Raw genomic sequence first — 19,544 nt, forward strand, 5'->3', positions numbered from 1 at the left:
CCACGAATTCTTTCATTAATTTCTCAAATTTCTCCCAAATTCTTTGAGATATTAATGGAATAACTGACATTTCTCATGAAGTTCCTACAGAATTTCTTTGAGGAAATACTCCAGTGGCCATCACTATCGTTCACGCACACACGCTTACTCACTAATTCACTCATTGACTCACTCATTCACTCAAGCATTCACTCACTTACTCAGTAATGGTCTCACTCACTAACCCACTCACTCAGATTAGAAAAATGTTCGCAGTGATAAGTTACCCAACAAAAAACCCACTCCCTCACCCATTCACTCACTCATTAAATTAGTAACTCACTACATCACTCACTTACTCATTCGCTCATTCACTCACACTTTTTAAATGCAGGAGAAATAATATTTACTAACAGGTTCCAGGGATGCGAACACTCACTTTCAAAGAGTTACACTCACTTGCTATTTTCTCAGCTCAGAAGCGTGCATTCAAGAAACGATGTATGGACGACTTTTGTCTTGTGGTTTTGTCTAAAACTTTGCCGAATAGAGTAGAGGTCGCATACGAATCCCAAAGTCGTAACAGGGCTGTGAAAGCAATTCTCCACGAGGTGAGTGTAATTTACATTCACCTCGTGAAGACTTGCTTTCGCAGCTCCCTCACGACTTTGGTATGCGTGTGCCACCCCGACTCCATTCGGCTAACTTTTAGACAAAACCACAAGGCAAAAGTCGTCCATACATCATTTCTTGGTGGCACGCCTCTGAGCTGAGAAAACTGCAAGTGAGTGTAACTCTTTGCAAGTGAGTGTTCCCATCCTGGACAGGTTCACTTAGTCACTACTTCCCTAACTCAGTCACCCACACACTAATTTTCCCATCTGCTCACTATGTTATCAACACAGTCTCTAATCAATATTTCAACTCACCACATAACCCACTACCTCATTGCATCACTAACAGGCTCTCTCACTTTCTAACACCCGCCACTTACACTCTCATTAAGTTATTAACTCACTACATCACTTACTAATTCATTACATCACTTGCTAACAGGCTCACTTACTTACTAACTCACGCACCTCACAACTCACCCACTCATTTAGTTATTAACTCACTACATTACTCACCAACTCACTCATTTTTTTACCCACACATGCGATCACTAACAGACCCACTCACTTACTCACTAATCCACTAACTCACTAACTTCTCACTCACTCACTTACAAATTTACTTGTCAACTCACTATTTTACTCACTAGGTCACTGTATTTCTCACTTAGTCAGAAACTCATTTATTTACTCACTAACTAACTAATTCACTCATTTGCTCACTTACAGGCTCACTCATTACTAGACTCACTCACTTACTAACTTGCTTATTAATTCACTCATTTATTCACACATTAACTCACTAATAAGCTCACTTTTTCACTAATTTACTAACTCACTTGTTCACTCAGTCATATAATTACACTAGTTTACAGCATTTTTGAACTCGGTAAGCTGATGATTGTTTTTGGTGTAGAATCATGCCCTGAGTTCGAAAACGCGAAGGAAAAAAATTACAATAGAGCGGAAATTTTTTCGACTTTCCATACAAGGTTGATGATTTGAAATCGATTTTTGTTCTATTTTTAAGCAAAGTCGCTCATTTCACACATCTCATTCTCCGTAATCAATTCTCCGATTGAGCTGAATTTTTTACTGTATCTCGCCTACATATGATTTGTGAAATAAACGTTGAGAAAGAATTTTTAAATATTTGTTTTCTTATTGAAAAAAATACATTTCTTCATATAATTTTAGAAATTTTGCTAAAATTTAAGGAGATCGTCCTCAAAACTCGCCAATATCTTGAATTTTATTAATCTGACGCAAAACCTGTATTCAGATGATCTGTATTTAAATTCAGCTTTCAATTTCTGGAGAAAGATTTAAAATTGGTTGAACAAAACGCAAGATACTTGATTTTTATTAAATTCCATATTTTAAAAAGTTGTAGAACTCGATATTGAGCTAAAACTCAAAAACTGTTCAACTTTAAATTTTTTGAAGCACGGTTTCGAAATCAGCGCTAAATTATGCTTCAAAACTTGGAATCCTATCAAGCATTAAAATGGTATGTTTTATTGGGGCGAATGTATTGAATCAGTAGACAAGGTTGCTTGTCAATAATTCTATTGTTATTTTTTTATTCTAGTGAATTGTAACTTACTGCTAGTTCTAAGCGCTCCGTTAATGGCAATCCTGAAGAGGTCCCCTTTGAGCCCAACAGCTCAATGTGAGGGCTTTTGTTTGAACTTAAACCTCTTGAAGACAATCAATCCCCTGAAATTGCTGTCATCCACATATAACTGGCGTGAAGCCAAAAAGTTGGTACAGGACGTGGTGCTGATTTGAATGGGTGGTTGCATTAAGCTGAAAACAGTGATTTTTTTCTGTTAGTGCAGGCATGACATTCACATATAATTGAGTTCAGCGTTGTTTTAAGTGGACGAAATGTATTTTCATGCTTGTGCGTCTTGTAAATTTAACAAAGAACACTAAACGCATTGAACAAATGTGTAAACGATCGTTTCTCAAATGCACGATAATTCGTACGACGAAGTTCGCTTCCGCACGTAGCAGATTGAAAGGCAGGCTGAAATTTCGTAAACGAGCCCGTTCTAGCCGGTTTCAAGAACTAACGCTTTTTTTCAGGGGGTTGGCAGAGTAATTTTAGGGAATCATGTGGTGTGCTCGATTGGTAGCCGATTTGACAGTTCGATAGCAGCTGACTAGCATTTAATGACCTGCTGTAAAGGTGTATATAATGCTGAATTAATGCCATTTTAGCTGCTTATTGGTTACCTAGGTTTGATTACTGGCCATGTTACTGGTAGTAATTTGCTAGGCAGTTTTTTTTTTTCTTTTTATGTCCGAGGCTTATATAATTAGGGTGGTCCAACTTTATATGAAAAAAAAAGCTAAGTCTTGAAAAAGCTTATGGGATTCCTTCAGAATTTGTTCCTTTTGTCACCCATAAGTTCCAATAATGTTTTGTTTCAATTCTATCAAGTCTAAGCACTTTTCCATGAAACATCCAGCAATTTGTGCTGATAGGGCACAAAGTTGTACCGGATTCTAGCAAAAAATTGCTTAAAAATCAACTATTCGTTTTGCTGGTTTTTGCTTTGCTTTGCGTTTAGTCTTGCGTTTAGTGTGTAAGTTTCATGTTCGAAAGTTGAGCACTCAAGTAAATTTACCAATTTTTGTAAATTTTAAATCACAAACTGTTTCGGCCAGGATGTTTTGCCCCACGTTGTGTAATTTTAACTTGCCCCGGGCGGCGGAGAAGAAACACTGATTCGACTACGATAGACTACAATTTATTCCCACTACTGAGAGGCAGTGCTCCTACTCAGTGGTGATATGACGATACACACTAAATTATATACATTTAGGGCTTCCCTTTTATAGGGGAAACAGTACGGACAGATACAAAACAGAGAGCACGGTAGCACGCTTTACCATGCCCACCGTGGTTCTAGGCATTTACTGTATAGGCTATGAAAGAGATACAATTCACAATAGTTAAATGGGCTGTTGCTGCTGCTCTGCGTGTAACAGCCAACGCTGACGCCGAGTACGATGCGAGATCCAACACAAACTGATCAAGTATTTAGTATGAGGAAAAACGTTACTTTTCCTTACGGAATAATAGAACGGACTATTTTTCCGCGCAGAAAAGCTATAGCTCTTTTAGATTTACAAGGGAGGCGTTACCAGTGTAAAACTTTTTCCTTACTTGCCTGCTCAAGTAATTTTAAGCGAAACCACTATTTGGCCATTGCATGCCCTATATTTTGCACAGTAATAGAAACTAGCCATATGGGAAAAAACGATCAAATGTATGCAGAAAAGAAAAGTTTTAAATGTTTGGACCTAGGAGATGCTATAATTGACCCTACCATTTTTTATTTGAAGGTAGGTAAATATATGCCAAATATCTTTATTGAATACCGTAAAGTGACCCGACGTATGCGAAAAAAGTCATACCCTTAACAAAGTGTGGCGAAATATAGAGATTTCCTAATTGATGATATTACTTTCATGCATAGGTAAACAATAAGAGTTTTTAGCCTATTGTGCCAAAGCTCTCGAGCAGATCCACCTTTCCTCGAAAACTGTGCCTAGTATATAAATAATCACCATTGCAGTACAGAACAAACGAAAACATCATTTCAAGCCAACAAAAATAACTTACTCACTGTTACGACCAAAATGACGGACCAGTCTAACAGAAGCAATCACGGTTGGTGCTAACGGTCTTCAACCACCCATCAACGTCTACAATGTTTTTTAGTATTGTAAGAGTTATTGCTCTTGGATTTGTAAGTTTTGCATACCGTTTCTCATAAAACCATACCCATACTACCAATATGAATTATAGTATAATTGAACTTCTCGAACAAGACGCGTGTTTCTGACCTTACTCCCGATTCCGAAATACAGCGATTTCGACGTTCAGTTTCGCGATTTTTTGGGCTTCGCTTCAACATATGGTCCTTCGGTAACCGGATAGCGAACATTTCGCCGCGAACCGCGTCCTACGTGATCATCAGGGTCTTTACGTTGGCCTTGTCGCGACACCGGGTGTGCTTCTGCCAATTAAGACAATAGTGATCAAGAGGACAGTGTAAGCCAAAAAATAAGTGACTGATCCCGCTATACGTGCGCGAATTCGGGAAAATATGGACAAACTTGTTCGTGAGCGTAAGTCGCTAGAGCCGCGACTTTCGCGAATTTCGGGTGTAGTGGCAAAGTTAAAGCCAGAAGAGGCCGAAGAAATTGACGTACAAAGTGAGCTAGATGCCCTGAGCGAAGTGTGGTCTAGTTACGGTGTCGTGCACCGGAGAATAATTGATGCATGCTCCGATGACGAAACCTATGAAAGTGCTGTGAAACACCAAGAAGTCTTCGAAGAAAATTACATTTTGGTGAAGAATCGATTACTAAAGATCATGAAGGCTATTAAAAATCGGGATAGCTCAACATCGGCACAGCAATCAACATCTCAAGATATTATCAAGCAGCTCGCCGCTCAACAAGCAGAACTTCTACGTGTGATGTCGACCAACATGGCTGCCGCTAGTGCTTCTACTTCAGCCGCCATTGCGAATCGTGAAACTAATCAAGCCCCGCTCTCCGATCTCAAGCTGCCTCAGATGAACCTTCCTATCTTCAGAGGCGATTATCTTGAGTGGCAATCTTTCAGCGACTTGTTTAATAGTATGGTGCATCACAATCCTTCACTCAAAGATAGCCAGAAACTTTATTTTCTAAAAACGAGTCTGGATGGTGAGGCGGCATCATTGATCTCACATCTCAAAATAGAGGATGCAAATTATCAAGCTGCCTTGGACAAGCTTAAGTCCCGATACAACAAGCCTCGCGAAATTGCCAATAAACACATACAGCGCTTTTTGGCACAAAGCGCGTTGACGTCATCTTCGGCGCAAGGCCTTCGTATGTTGCATGACATTTCAGATGAAGTGATTCGGGCTCTCAAAGCTATGAATAGAGAGGATCGAGATACATGGCTTTTGTTTATCCTCAGCGAAAAGGTGGATCCCGAGACAAAACAGCTGTGGTGCCAGAAAATTGCCGAAATGCACGACGATGACATCACTCTGCAATGTTTTCTGAGCTTCATTGAATCGCGAAGTTTTGCACTTCAATCAGCGCAGCCTATCAAACCGAAGCCTACCCTGCCGTTCAAGCAACCTCTAAAGCTTCCGCCTCGGGGTGCAACGACTTATGTTGCCACACATACTCCATTTTGTGAACTATGTTCAAAACCACACCTATTGTACCAATGCGGAATGTTTTTGCATATGAGTCCCAACGATCGTCTTGCTCACGTTGATCGCTTGAATCTCTGCGAAAACTGTCTAAAAAGACACCCGGGTGAAAGCTGTAGAGCAGGTATGTGCCGCAAATGCAACTTACCTCACCACACGCTGCTACACCTTTCCTCATCATCAGCATCCACCGCGGCCCACGCAAGTATAGGACAACCGCCACAGTCCTTGATTTCGGCCATAGAAGAACCAGCCGCTTTTGATGTCTCCAACGTTCTACTTGCCACAGTCGCTATAGATGTCTTGGATCACAACGGCCGGCCTCACGTCTGCAGAGCTGTCTTGGACAGTGCATCCCAGGTCAATTTCATTAGTGACAGTTTTTGCCGAAAGCTTGGCCTTAAAACGAATACGGCAAGTATGATACTTGAAGGCATCTCGTCTACGCCCGCGCGCACCGACAAGTGTGCTGAAATTATTATTTCATCACGTTGCACTACCTATCGAGCTGTTTTGCCTTGCCTGGTTCTGGAGAAAATCACTAAGTCACTTCCCTGCAAGCCAGCGCACATCGATAATTGGCCGATCCCCGGTTCAATAAACTTAGCTGATCCACTATTTCATCTTCCCGGCCCGGTCGACGTTCTACTGGGTACAGAATTATTTTTCCAATTGCTGGAGCCTGGAAAGGTCGATCTCAGCACCGACGACAGCTTACCAACACTACAGAATACTAAACTCGGTTGGATAGTTGCCGGTCGGTACCACGAACCAAACCCGATGACCAGAACTCACACCTCAACCTGCCTATTGATCTCGCATGAGGATGAGCTGTCAATTCAACTTCGCAAATTTTGGGAGCTCGAGGAGTACAAGGTGAACACTAACCATCTTTCCGAAGAAGAAACACTCTGCGAGCAACATTTCACTGATCATACCATTCGGGATGAATCCGGAAAGTTTGTGGTCAGGCTCCCGTTTCTCTTGGATCCCAATAAACTTGGGGAATCGCGTCAAATGGCAGAGCGAAGACTGTATCACATCGAGAAAAAGCTCGATCGTAACCCACTGCTCAAAGCAGAGTACCATGCATTCATGCGTGAGTACCTTGAGCTTGAGCACATGTCTCTCGTCAATGAAGCTAGTATCCCGAACAAATCTGTCTATTTGCCGCATCACTGCGTTATTAAAGCATCAAGCTCAACCACCAAATGCCGGGTTGTTTTTGATGCGTCGGCAAAAACAACTAGTGGTCTCTCATTGAATGACGCTCTAATGTGTGGTCCTGTGATCCAGGACTCGCTGATCAATATTTTGATTAGATTTCGCTTCCCGGCAATAGTTCTGGTTGGCGATACGAAGCAAATGTATCGTATGGTTTGGTTAAATGAGGTTGACCGAGATTTTCAAAGGATCTTGTGGAGGTGGAACAAGGACGAACCGGTACGAGAATATCATCTAAACACGGTTACCTTCGTATCTGGCAACTAAATGCGTCCAGGAGTTACTGGAATCCTACAGAGAAATATACCCGGAAGCAGTAGAAGAGGCAATCAAAGGCACCTACGTCGACGATGTCCTTACTGGTGCATCGTCTGAAGAAAAGGCTAAGGCGCTAAGGGAGCAGCTTACGGAGATGTTTGCCGCTGGTGGATTTCATTTGAGAAAATGGGCTTCAAACAGCGCTGCTGTGTTGGAAGGCGTACCAGAGGCAGACCTGGAGATGAAGATTTCGATTGAAGAAGGTGGAGGCAGTTCCATCAAGACCCTCGGAATGCAGTGGCAGCCGTGCAGTGACGAGTTCCTCTTCACCTATCACCAAAACGAGATCCTTCAGCCCACAAAGCGCAGCATATTATCACAAATCTCCAGCCTTTTCGACCCCCTAGGGCTGCTTGCACCAGTGATTGTAAAAGCAAAACTTGTGATGCAGCGCATGTGGGAACTGAAGGTGGCCTGGGATTCGATTCCCCCCGGTGAGTTATCGAAAGAATGGTTTGATTTGGTGCAGAGTTTTCCACTTCTCAATACATTTCAGATTCCCCGGCGCGTGATCGATATGCGCCACTGGTCTCGTCTCTACCTGCACGGCTACTGCGATGCATCCGAGGTGGCAATGGGCGCGTGCATCTACGTTCGTGCTATGGACGACGACGGGAACACATCTTCTCATCTTCTCTGTGCTAAATCGAAGTTGGCACCAATCGGCAATGGCAGAGTAACGACACCACGACTAGAGCTTTGTGCTGCCGTCATCCTGGCACGGCTGATAACAAATGTTCAAGCAGCGATGGCTACGACCACTTTCTACGAGATTCGTGCATTCTCCGACTCTAAAGTTGTACTGGCATGGCTATCTGGAGGCGCAGCACGGTGGAAAACGTTTGTGGCCAATCGTGTGGCCGAAATTGTCACGCACGTTCCCGCCATCAACTGGTATCACATAGGCACTGAAGAAAACCCCGCGGACCTAATCTCGCGAGGTTCTTTCCCTGAGCAGCTGCAGCAGAACTCGCTCTGGTGGATCGGTCCTGTTTGGGATCCAATAGAAATCGAAAACGAAGCCGGCACCAATGACGACCTGGACAGCAGTGTATGGCGGCACATCGAAAGAGAGCAGCGCAATGTTGCCTTAGCGTGTATTGCTGTGTATGAAAACCAGTTTTTGGAAAATATGATGCAGAGATATTACCCGGACCTCAAACTTCTCCTTCGTGTAACTGCTCGAATGCTTCGTATTAGCCATCGTGAGTTCCGAGATAGTGAACGACTCTCATCTACCGAAATTGAATTCGCCTTGAGGAAATACCTACAACATGTACAACGTCGGCATTTCTCGGACGAAATAAACCGAATGGAGAGAAATCTAGAAGTCGATCGGAGCAGCTCTCTGTATCAACTTCGTCCCTTTACGGACGAAAACGGACTTGTAAGGGTGGGCGGCCGGCTCGAACAATCTGATTTGAGCTATGATAACATGCATCCAATACTGTTACCTCGACACTCAATTCTAACATCGCTGATTCTGTTGGATCTGCATCAAGAACAGCTCCACTGTGGTCCTCAGTCGTTGCTAGCATCATCCCGGAGAAGGTACTGGATACTTCGTGGTTGTAGTGCCGCACGTAAAATTTGCCGCGATTGTGTCTTGTGCAATAGGTCCAGACCTGTACATTTGGCGCAACAAATGGGACAATTGCCTGCGGATCGCCTTAAGCCATCGCCACCATTTTCGGTAACAGGCGTTGACTATGCTGGTCCCGTGAGCATAATCGGAAGGAGATCTCGTGCTGCTGTTCCATCCAAAGGATACATCGCGCTGTTCGTGTGTTTCGGAACCAAAGCGGTACATCTCGAACCAGTTTCTGACCTAAGTGCGGCATCCTTCTTAGCGGCCTTCACCCGATTCGTCAGTAGATATGGTCTTCCGTCTAGAATGTATTCCGACAACGCTACAAACCTACGTTCTGCTGCAAAAACACTTCGAGAATTGTACCGTCAAATCGATGTAGCCGAGCATAGTGCCGACGTTAGTGATTATCTGGCAGACAAGCGGGTACAGTGGTCGTTCATTCCCGCTCGCTCTCCGCACCATGGAGGATTATGGGAAGCGGGGATAAAGGTAGCCAAGCAATTCCTAAGTAAGATTGGACACAGTTACAACTATACCTTTGAAGAACTGAGTACTCTGCTAGCTCAAGTTGCCGCTTGTATGAACTCGCGGCCGATCTGTGCGATTTCAAACGACCCAAGAGATCCTCAACCATTAACACCCGCCCACTTCTTGATTGGGCGTCCTCTGAATGCTATTCCGGAGATTAATCATCTTGAACATCAAATTGGGTCGCTAGCAAGATGGAGTTACGTGCAACGTATGGCCCAGGAGTTCCGATCTCGGTGGCAAGGAGAGTACGTAACATCTCTACAGCGGTTGAAAAAGTGGCAAAAAACTTCATCGAATGTAGCAGAAGGCGATTTTGTACTCCTTGTGGGCACTGATGAAAAGCCCCAACAATGGCCTTTGGGACGCATCCTACAGCTGTTTCCTGGACCTGATGGACTCGTGAGGGTCGTTTCCGTAAAAACTTCAAACGGCACATTTCGTCGGGACATCAGGAAAATACGGCGGTTTCCTTTGGATAGTGACGAGTATGTTCCGGGACGAAAAGGGGCTGAAATTCCTGTAAGTAATTTGGTGGGCGGAATATGTTACGACCAAAATGACGGACCAGTCTAACAGAAGCAATCACGGTTGGTGCTAACGGTCTTCAACCACCCATCAACGTCTACAATGTTTTTTAGTATTGTAAGAGTTATTGCTCTTGGATTTGTAAGTTTTGCATACCGTTTCTCATAAAACCATACCCATACTACCAATATGAATTATAGTATAATTGAACTTCTCGAACAAGACGCGTGTTTCTGACCTTACTCCCGATTCCGAAATACAGCGATTTCGACGTTCAGTTTCGCGATTTTTTGGGCTTCGCTTCAACACTCACTAAACTCACCGTGAGTAAAATGAGTAACTCACGCGTGAGTAATGACGTCATACTCTCACGTGAGTATTACTCACAAGTGAGTAATACTCACGCGAGAGTATGACGTCATTACTCACGCGTGAGTATACTCATACGCGAGTAACTCACAGCGTGAGCATTACTCACAAATGAGTAAGGTGAGTGAGTATTTTTTACTCGTGAGCATGAGTTTCGCAACACTGGTGTTAGCTGGGTAGCTCACTAAATCACTCACTTGCCTTTTAATTCAGCAACTCACTTATCAACTTTCCTATTCACTTATTCTCAAACTCACGCATTAACGCATTAAATCATTTTACTCATTCATTCACTCATGCATTAACTTGCTAATATACAAACTCCCTCATTAACTCACGGATTAAATCACTTACTGACTAACTCACTAATTCACTTACTAATACACTGATTCCCACGAAACAGATCTCACATGCTCATCAATTCACCAACTCACTCACTGAATCACTAATTCATACACCCTTTCTCACTTATTCACATATCATCTTACTAACATTCACAAATTCGGAACAGCTCTCTGCCCAAAGCTCTATAATTTTCTCAGTCAGCAACTGACTCACTCACAAACTCACTCAATCTTGGGACAACTCACACTCACACACTTACCAATTCACTAACACCTTCACTCACATGGTTTCTACCCGGGTAGAGGTAAAATACTCACGATCAAAACATGATATTGGTTTGATTGATATAAGAGATAAAAGATCTGAAAATAATATCTGAAAAATGTTCCTGGAACATCTGAACTATATCAAAATTTGATATTTCAAGATCATACGAATAGCTCGCTGCTATTGGTTAGATCTCACAAAATCTAAATATGATTTGATGATGATGTTCCAGGAGTAAATTTTTGGTTTTATTTTTAGATCTTTTATCTCTTATGTCAATCAAACCCATATCACTTTTTGATCTCCATATTAAAATATGCTATTATTGAGCTCTTTTCCTCTACTCGGGTACTTATCCGATTATAAAGAATGTATTACAATGAGAAAATACACTTGAATTGTGTTTCGGTTCGGCTCCGTTTTGCTTAAAGACATTTGAGCCTTATGAATGAAAGTTGTATAATGCTATAAGAGAATGTTTTTATTATTTAAAATATATTAAAGAAATTCGTGCAGAAAAGACCACATCAAGCGATAAAAAAGACAAGTAATTATTGTGGGACTGATATGCATAGAAATTTAGCCGACAGGACCACGTTTCTAGGCATAACAGTCCCACCAAGTATTTTATAGTAAAAAATACTACATGTGTATATTTTTTTGATTTAAAGAACCTTAGGCATTAAAATAAAAATGGTTTATCACAATACTATGAAAACAAAAAAATCAATTTGTTGCAGCGCTTTTTTGAAAGAAAACAAAAACGTATTGAAAATTCAATCGCATTTTCTCAGCTTCATGTTTTTTTCAACATGGGACAACTATGCATAGAACGGCACACAAGAAATGTTAAGGTCTGAAATCGGGATTTTGGTTCAGTTTGTTTTCGCGAAGTTTTTAAGTATGTCAGAATTTAGCTTTCATTTTTGCCGATATTGGGTTAAATTTTCGCATAAATTTCTGTAATTACTCAACTAAGTCGTTGAGAAAAGTTAATGAAGAAGAAAGTTTGTGACAAATCTCAAAATGACTGATAATTTTTTCAACTGCAGCCAACACATTACCGAGCCACTCTAAAGTCACGAGCTTATTCTGATTCAATGTGCAAATTTGACACAGCCAATAATGGTAATTAGTCACAGTCACTGATACGGCGATACCCATAATGATACGCCATACCATCCCCGAATTCCACCCCCACCCTTAGATCCTGGTGGTTCCAAAATTCATCGACTCTCAACGCGCTCACCCAAGCCAAACCACATTCCAATCAGCAAGGCCTTGTTGGAACTTGGAGGGCCGCTGGCTGGAGGAGTATGCAGTTCCGCCCGCACAACCCCAAGTGGGCCACTTAATTCCGGTAGCAGCGATGCTTCAAATGAGTTCTCTCGTACTTTCCGGAAAGCGTACTTTCTGTTTTTGATAGGAACATGGCCGGCCACCAGCAGACGTGCACTGCACTTTCCCAAGTGGTGGAAAGAACATTTTGAGCGTTCATTTGTTTGGAATGGAAAAAATGCACATTTATCAATTGCAGGGCGGCAGAGTTAAGTGCCAAACACAATTGGTAACCGGGTGTTTTTGAAACTAACAATTGTTCGAAATGAACTAACACGAAATGTAGTCAATTTGAATTAACTAGAATGATTATAATTTTCCAAAACTCTAGTAACTCGTTGAAGGAAATTAAATCGCTGTAAATAAGTTAAAGCAACCTGTTTGCCACCGAAATTCGACTCCCCTCGTGGGTGATGGATTGCAATCAAATTGTTGGAAGCTCGGCTCAACTCGAGCTCAGGGCGCGGGAGGGTAATCCACTCAGGTCGCATTTCGACTAAATCCAAGATCCGCTCATGTTCGCATCAAATTCCGAAGGAGCGCATTCGGTGGTTTATCTCCCGCAGGCAACGAAGCGGCAAATGTGGCGTCGGATTGGTTTGGTTGGAGCAGTTGTGAAGACTCCCATCCAGCACCTACCTACCATAAGGATTTGGATCGTTTGGATTTGAGGATACGCTTGAGTTAGTCGAATGCTATTATTTCGGTGGCGCGTCGTTGGTTCATGGTTCGGAGGGAGGAAAATAATTTATCTTTCCCTTGAATTATCAATTCGGCATCAGACCATGGAGTGCTGCCCCATCGCTTCGGGCAAATTGAGGGACGGTATCTTCACCGGTCGGAGGGTAGAATCAATCCGAGGATAGTGAAATATTTTTTGGGATCGTTGATAACGCATATTTTAGAAGCATGATCGAATCTTAAAAGCCAGTATGTATTAGAAATTGGCCCCTTTCAATTAAACCAAGTTTCCACAGCAGTACTTAAAAAAAGACACGGACACGTTTAATGCTTCCAGTGAGCTATTTGCTCTTTGAAGGAAGCACGACACTAGACAATGGACTAGCATGCAACGCCCAGTGGCACAGCAGAAAACTTTTCCTGACAGCTGCGGCGGGAATCGAACCCGCGCTCCTCAGCACGATGCGACTAAAGGATTGGTGACCTTAGCCGCACGACCACGAAGTCACACTTATTTTGTAGAGACGCCTGAAAGGATTTAAAAGAGGTCTCTATGTACTTTCATTGGTGTCCAACTAATGTTCCTTTTCCATCCTTCAGCTGTCGCAAGGACGTGACCAAGACAGCGCTAGACCGTTGGAGGATTGCGTCAACCTTGTCTAAGGGTCAGAAATTAGTCCCAGGTAACGGTGGGTAAAGTGGACTGGTAGCAGTTTTATGTCTTTCTATTATTTTTCAACATTTTTCAGCGATTGGAGGTGATGCCTAAACGTGTTTATGTTTTTATAATCGTGTATTTTAACTTCTTAAAGTTAATTCGACACTAAAGCCTAAATGTGATTCATTATGCTTTTGCTGATCTTGTGCTTAAAAATTACAAAAAAAAACACTTCAAAATGACAACAACATCATTACAAATCACGTGAAAACTACAGAACAATGGTTTGATATAAATGTTGATAGTTTGACATTGAAAAGATAGAAACTTTATGCTTTAATATAACTTCTCTCAACATGTCGGGTGAAGAAAATAAACAAAGAGAATAATATTTTTCAAAAGATTTCTCGAGAACGTCACCACCTTCCACGTTGCTCGGTAAAGCAGATGAATTTTGCCGCATTTCCACTAGTAACGACCAAAATGTTTGGGTTGCCCAGTTTGCGGGAGTCCCAGAAGGTCTCAGGGGAGTTTGAGCGGGTTTCAAGGGGTACCAGGAGATCTTAGTGGCGTTTTAAGGGGGTCCTGGAGAGATTTAAAAGATACCGGGGGGTCCCAGAGGGTTTTAAGGGAGTTTCAGAAGGTACCAGGAGATCACAGTGACGTTTCAAGGGGGTCCCGGGGGTTTCAATGGCTTGGAGGTCTCAGGGGTGTCTCAGAAAGTCTTATGGGTCTTCAGGAGGTATCAGTGACGCTTCAAAAGGTCTCAGGAGCGTTTTAGAGGGTCAAAGGAGGGGTTGCACAGGGGCTCCCAGGGGCCTTAGGGGCGTCCATAAATGACGTAGCTTTTTTAAGCGATTTGTAATACCCCCTCCCCCCTCTTAGCATTTCGTCACAAATTTAGATACCACCTCCCTCTATAAATGACGTAGCTTGTTAAACAACCCCCTCCCCTCAAAAAAATTTTCCTGTCAAAAAGCAAACAAAAATAGGACTCGAACTTAGCTCTGATTTCAATTTTAACTTGTATGTTTATAGAATATTATGAAAAATCAACTATAGCAAGAAAACATTGCATACTGCCAGGTTCAGATCGCCGACATCAAGACTATAGGTGCAACCATACATCGTTCTGCTTGATGCCGAAGAACAATTTGGTTTCGTTTGAATAAAATTCACCACGATATTCGAAAGACTCAGCAGGAGTTTCTTCTAAAATTCTTTCACCAGTTCATTTTTGAATTCCTCAAGGAGTTTTTTTTATTTCCATTTTTGAGAATGTCTCCCTTTTTAATTCCTCCAGCACTTCCTTCTGGGGTTTTTCCAAGAATTTCCTTTGAGATTCCATTTGATTCCTCCTTCTTCTATTCCTTCAGGGGTTCCTTCAGAGATTCCTCCAAGAATTGCTTCCGGAGTTCCTTCTTAGATTTCTCCAGGAGTTCTTTTTTTTTCTAAAAGTTTATCCATGGTTTCCTTCAGGAGTTTTTTCAAGGTTTTCTTCTCCTCTCTTCCATCAGCAGTTTCTTCGGACATCTCTTCAGGGATTTTAACCAGAATTTCTTTTGAGATTCCATCAGAACTTCTTCCTGGGTTTCCTAAAGAACTTCCTTTCGGGATTCCTTCACGAGTTTCTTCTTGATTCCCTTCAGGAATTCACTCAGATATTCATTCCGAGATCTCTGCAGGAAACCCCTCCGGAATTCTTTTAAAACCCTCTCAGGAGTTGCTTATGGGATTCCTCCAGGAGTTCTTTTTCGGATTCCCTCAGGAATTCCTTCCTGGATTCTTCTGAGATTCCTCGAGGACTTCCTTCTGTGATTTATCCAGAATTTTTCCCGGAAACTTTTACCGACATCTCTCCATTCACTCCATACAGGATTCCTCCAGGATCTCTTAGGATTCTGTGAGGAATCCCTTTACAGGTTCCTCCCATTCTTCTTTCTTAGATTTCACCAGGAGTTATATCCAGATAATCTTCCGGGATTTCCCAAAAGATATTTTTGGGATTCCTTCAGAAATTCCTTCCAGGATACTTCAAAAATTTCTTCCTTGTTTTCTTCAGAAATTGAACCAGGGTTTCCTTCTGAGAATCTACAAAAATCTCCTTCTGAGATTCTTCCAGGAGTTTATTCAAGATTTCTCCAAAAGTTCCATCTAGAATTGCTTCAGGTACTGCTCACAGAATTTCATTTGAAATTTTCTCTATAGTTTTCTTTCAAGATTCCTCCAGAAGTTCCTTCTGAAAATCTTCTGGAAGTTCCTTCAGAAATTCCTTCTGAGTTTCCTTCAGATCCTTTAGCTGGGACTACCAGAATCATTATCCTTTTCCTGTTGGGAAAACCTATAAAGAACACCATGAGAAATGCCTTACAAAGCTACTAGAGGAGCTCCTTAAGAAATTGTTGGAGGAATTCTTCGAGGAAGTCCTGTAGAAACTAAATAAGGAATAATGCCATAATGCCAAAAACAAACTATTGCTCGTGAGAAGCATTTGAGCGTAATTATTTTGTGTCTGTATACACAATACATACATTATTCTTTACGCAGGATTTTCAAACGATTTTGTCAGATGCAGTTGTTGTTTCTGATAGCTGCCTGTCTTATGAAATTAAGTCGGTTTTTATTTCCATGATTTGTTATTTGCATTAAGGTTGAAGGATTCGTCATTGACATAACCGTCATCATTGAAAATTCAAAAGCAGTTTTCTTGTTCAAAGCTGAAAATTCCACAGTGAAAACGTATTTACTGTATTGCGGATACAGAATGGATTACAGTCAATATATTTTCAAAGTAAACATTCAAGTTTTGAGCGAGAAAACTGCTTTCGAATTTCCAATGATGACGGTTATGTCAATGACGAATCCTTCAACCTTAATGTGAATGGAAAAAAAATATTCATTGTTCGGATCAGGAAGAAACAAAACCGTTTCTGTAAATCTACCTTGTCAGGGAGATCCGGGGGGAGCGACACTAGTTTTGCTAAGCTGAAAAACCCCAAAAAAAGCCGAAAAAAGTCGAAAAAAGCCGGTGAAACCCGCAAAACTTTTGCGGGTTTTAGCGACTTTTTGGGGCTTTTTTTTTTTTTTTTTGAGGTTTTTTGGTTTGGCAAAACTAGTGTCGCTCCCCCTGGGGAGATCAAAACTGTAAATATGTCAAAATATGTATAAACAAATTTGACATTAAATTGATAAACTAAACATAACAGTTTCTTCAAATAACTTACATTTTAGTTTGTTTATTTTCTCTTGACTTTCCTCTTCCGTCTCTTCCAAGGTAACTGAGCTCCTACCAAATCATGATTAGTTATCACCAGTTACAAATTCCATTCGATAGTCGTCAATAAAGTTTCTACTTACAGTCTTATTCCGCGAGAGTAACTATAGTCCCGTCTACGAGTCCGAGTCAATCTGACGAAAATCTCAAATTTATCTAATTTATTTTCACAGTGTTTTAGGAGTTACCTGTCCAGTCCAACTGTTAAGTTTGTCTCCTCTACTGTTATCTTCCGTACGTCTGTACTAATACCGGACACCTTCACTGTATGCCTATTCAACCTAATTAATGCATGTATTATGTTGGTGTCGTTCAATGTTATGCATGTCTAAACTTACTTGCTCGTGGTGGTCGTGAACTTCAATTAACCGGCAATTTATTTCCCACTCACTTCTTCCCTGAATAGTAACAAACTATTTTAATTTTCTTTACGGAATTCAACACAATTCAATTTTCTCCACTATATTCTTCTCGATCTCAACTAGCAGTCTTTTATCCTTCCTTTGTTTTTGTTTTCCTTTCAAACTAACCTTTGACGGCTTTCCGTCCCTCTCCGTTCTGTCATCTTCTCTGTCATTACTCACCTGTCATTTTGACACCTATCAACAGACACTTACACTTCCTCATCGGCCAAACGCCTACCGCGAGGCGTTAGGGTTTCGGCAGTGCTGCCAGAACATTCATGTTTTTTTTTACTGGATAATGATGCTTAATGCAAGTAAAAATTTCATTAATTACGTAATACTTTTTTTTCAATAGGATTAGTAGAAAGCTATGTAGCATATCATAAACCCCTACTCCCCTATCGTCACACTTTGTCACAAAATCACAAACACCCAACCCCCCCCCCCCCCCTCCCCACAAAAAGCTACATCATTTATAGACGCCCCCTTAGGGGCGCTTCAAGGAGTTTCAAATGGGTATAAGGGATGTTTCAGGAGGTACCAGGAGATCTTAGGAACATTTAAGGGGTCTCAGTGGCGTCTCAAGAGATTTTCAGAAGGTTCCAGGTAGTCCCATGTGACGCTTCAAAGGGGTCTCAGTGATTTTTCAGAGGGTCTCATTTCTAGTTCGGAAATTTTTTATTTTTTTTTTATTTATTTCGACGTCTTCAACCCAACAGATTGTACAGACTGTTTTACTACATCTAGATCCTTATACAAATAAACAGATATATCAGAATACATGAACTAATCAACATTGGCTTCGGAATTAAAAACAGCATCATTCACATAACAAAAAGATGACAAAAACTTTATAAAACATCAAAATAATGAAAAGGAATAACTAACGGCTTGACACATCATTATTACATCATGGCTTATAAACATTACTAGCGCGACGACAAAATTCTCGGAACTTAATTCCATTGGGCCAGGTAGACGAACATAGAGCGATTTCCTTCCATCTCCATTTCAGTATAACTTTGAAGGATATGTAATCTAAAAGATTGCAATCCACTCGGCTCGAAACTAATTTTACTATGCTCAAGCATTCCCCAGCAGGTGCGCCTAAACATCGATGTACCATCAATTCAATATCGTTCTCCGAAGCGGTGTTTACGATGTTCGTGAGTAACAACGAGAAGTAGCGATGTTCAATCGGTTCGTTTTCTTGCAGATCAGTGTGTTCACGTTCCACAGCTTCCCCGTGGGTATCACTCGCTTTATTGCTCGCTTCGTTTGATGAGATGGGTGTAGAGTGGTGCAACGTAGGGAATCGCGCCACTTGGGCGGTGGCTTCTATATTCGTCTGTTTTCCACTATAACTCAGTCAAATTTGAACCAATTGACACAACTTTTGGAATGTGGTGAGATAGGTATAGTATCTACCCGTGTAAAACATTTCAAGTCAATTGGTTCAAAATTGACTGAGTTATACTGTAAAACAGACGAATATAGAAGCCACCGCCCAAGTGGCGCGATACCCTACCAACGCTATTGTTGAACGGAATCATTCGTTGTAGTGTATCGGCGATCGAAGAAACTTGCGCCTTCAAATCGGATAATTCTACGCGAAGAAAACTAGAATCTTCCGATGTTAACGATGTTCTCATTGAGCTTTTCCATTCCGTAAAAGCAGGCGTACAGTCACAGCACATCCAAAGCATTCCCCGCGAAACAGCTCGGAGGTCTTCTCTACACATACCAGCGCATGCGGCGTGGAATGTGTTTCCACATGGGCCAGCACACACAACAAACAGTCTCAGCTCCGTATATACACATATCGCGCATTTTTTACAATTCACCATGTCCAATGATTTTGTTGAAACTTTTTCGTTCATCTTACGGGTCGGAAATCACAAAATTGAATACTATTTCACCGTAAAACGTTGCTGTGCGGTATTATTATTTAACGCCTTTCGGTACCAGCGATTCCGTCACGGAATTATCTCAAAAACAGCGGAAATTGACGGAGGAAAAAATAGACGACAACACAACGGTACAACGGTACTTTACCTTAAATTGCAATTCATTACCCGAGCAAAGGCAGATCACAAAATGATAACAAGTTCTGTTGGCTGGTTACCATTCGTTTGATAACTGAGTTCAGATGCCTGATCATTGAGTTCAAGTCGATAACTCGTCGGGGCCCG

General features: G+C 41.6%; 2 protein-coding genes across 2 annotated transcripts in view; both read left to right on the forward strand.

Moving 5' to 3' along the window:
• Nucleotides 1-4,717: 4,717 nt before the first annotated feature.
• LOC134288546 (uncharacterized) lies at nucleotides 4,718-7,318 on the forward strand. Its single transcript, XM_062853716.1, has one exon. It carries the CDS (start codon nucleotides 4,718-4,720, stop codon nucleotides 7,316-7,318), a length of 2,601 nt encoding a protein of 866 aa, XP_062709700.1.
• A 145-nt stretch (nucleotides 7,319-7,463) lies between these two features.
• Nucleotides 7,464-19,544, forward strand: part of LOC134288548 (uncharacterized) — a 61,637-nt gene continuing 49,556 nt past the window's right edge. The window contains exon 1 of the mRNA XM_062853730.1: nucleotides 7,464-8,476. Coding sequence (XP_062709714.1) covers nucleotides 7,464-8,476 — 1,013 coding nt within the window. The remainder of the gene's footprint in view (nucleotides 8,477-19,544) is intronic.

Source organism: Aedes albopictus, chromosome 1 (assembly GCF_035046485.1).
Source record: "Aedes albopictus strain Foshan chromosome 1, AalbF5, whole genome shotgun sequence".
NCBI lineage: Eukaryota > Metazoa > Arthropoda > Insecta > Diptera > Culicidae > Aedes > Aedes albopictus.

Excerpts from the sequence above, each read along its gene's own strand:
- LOC134288546 (XM_062853716.1), top strand. The coding sequence starts at position 4,718 with ATGGACAAACTTGTTCGTGAGCGTAAGTCGCTAGAGCCGCGACTTTCG.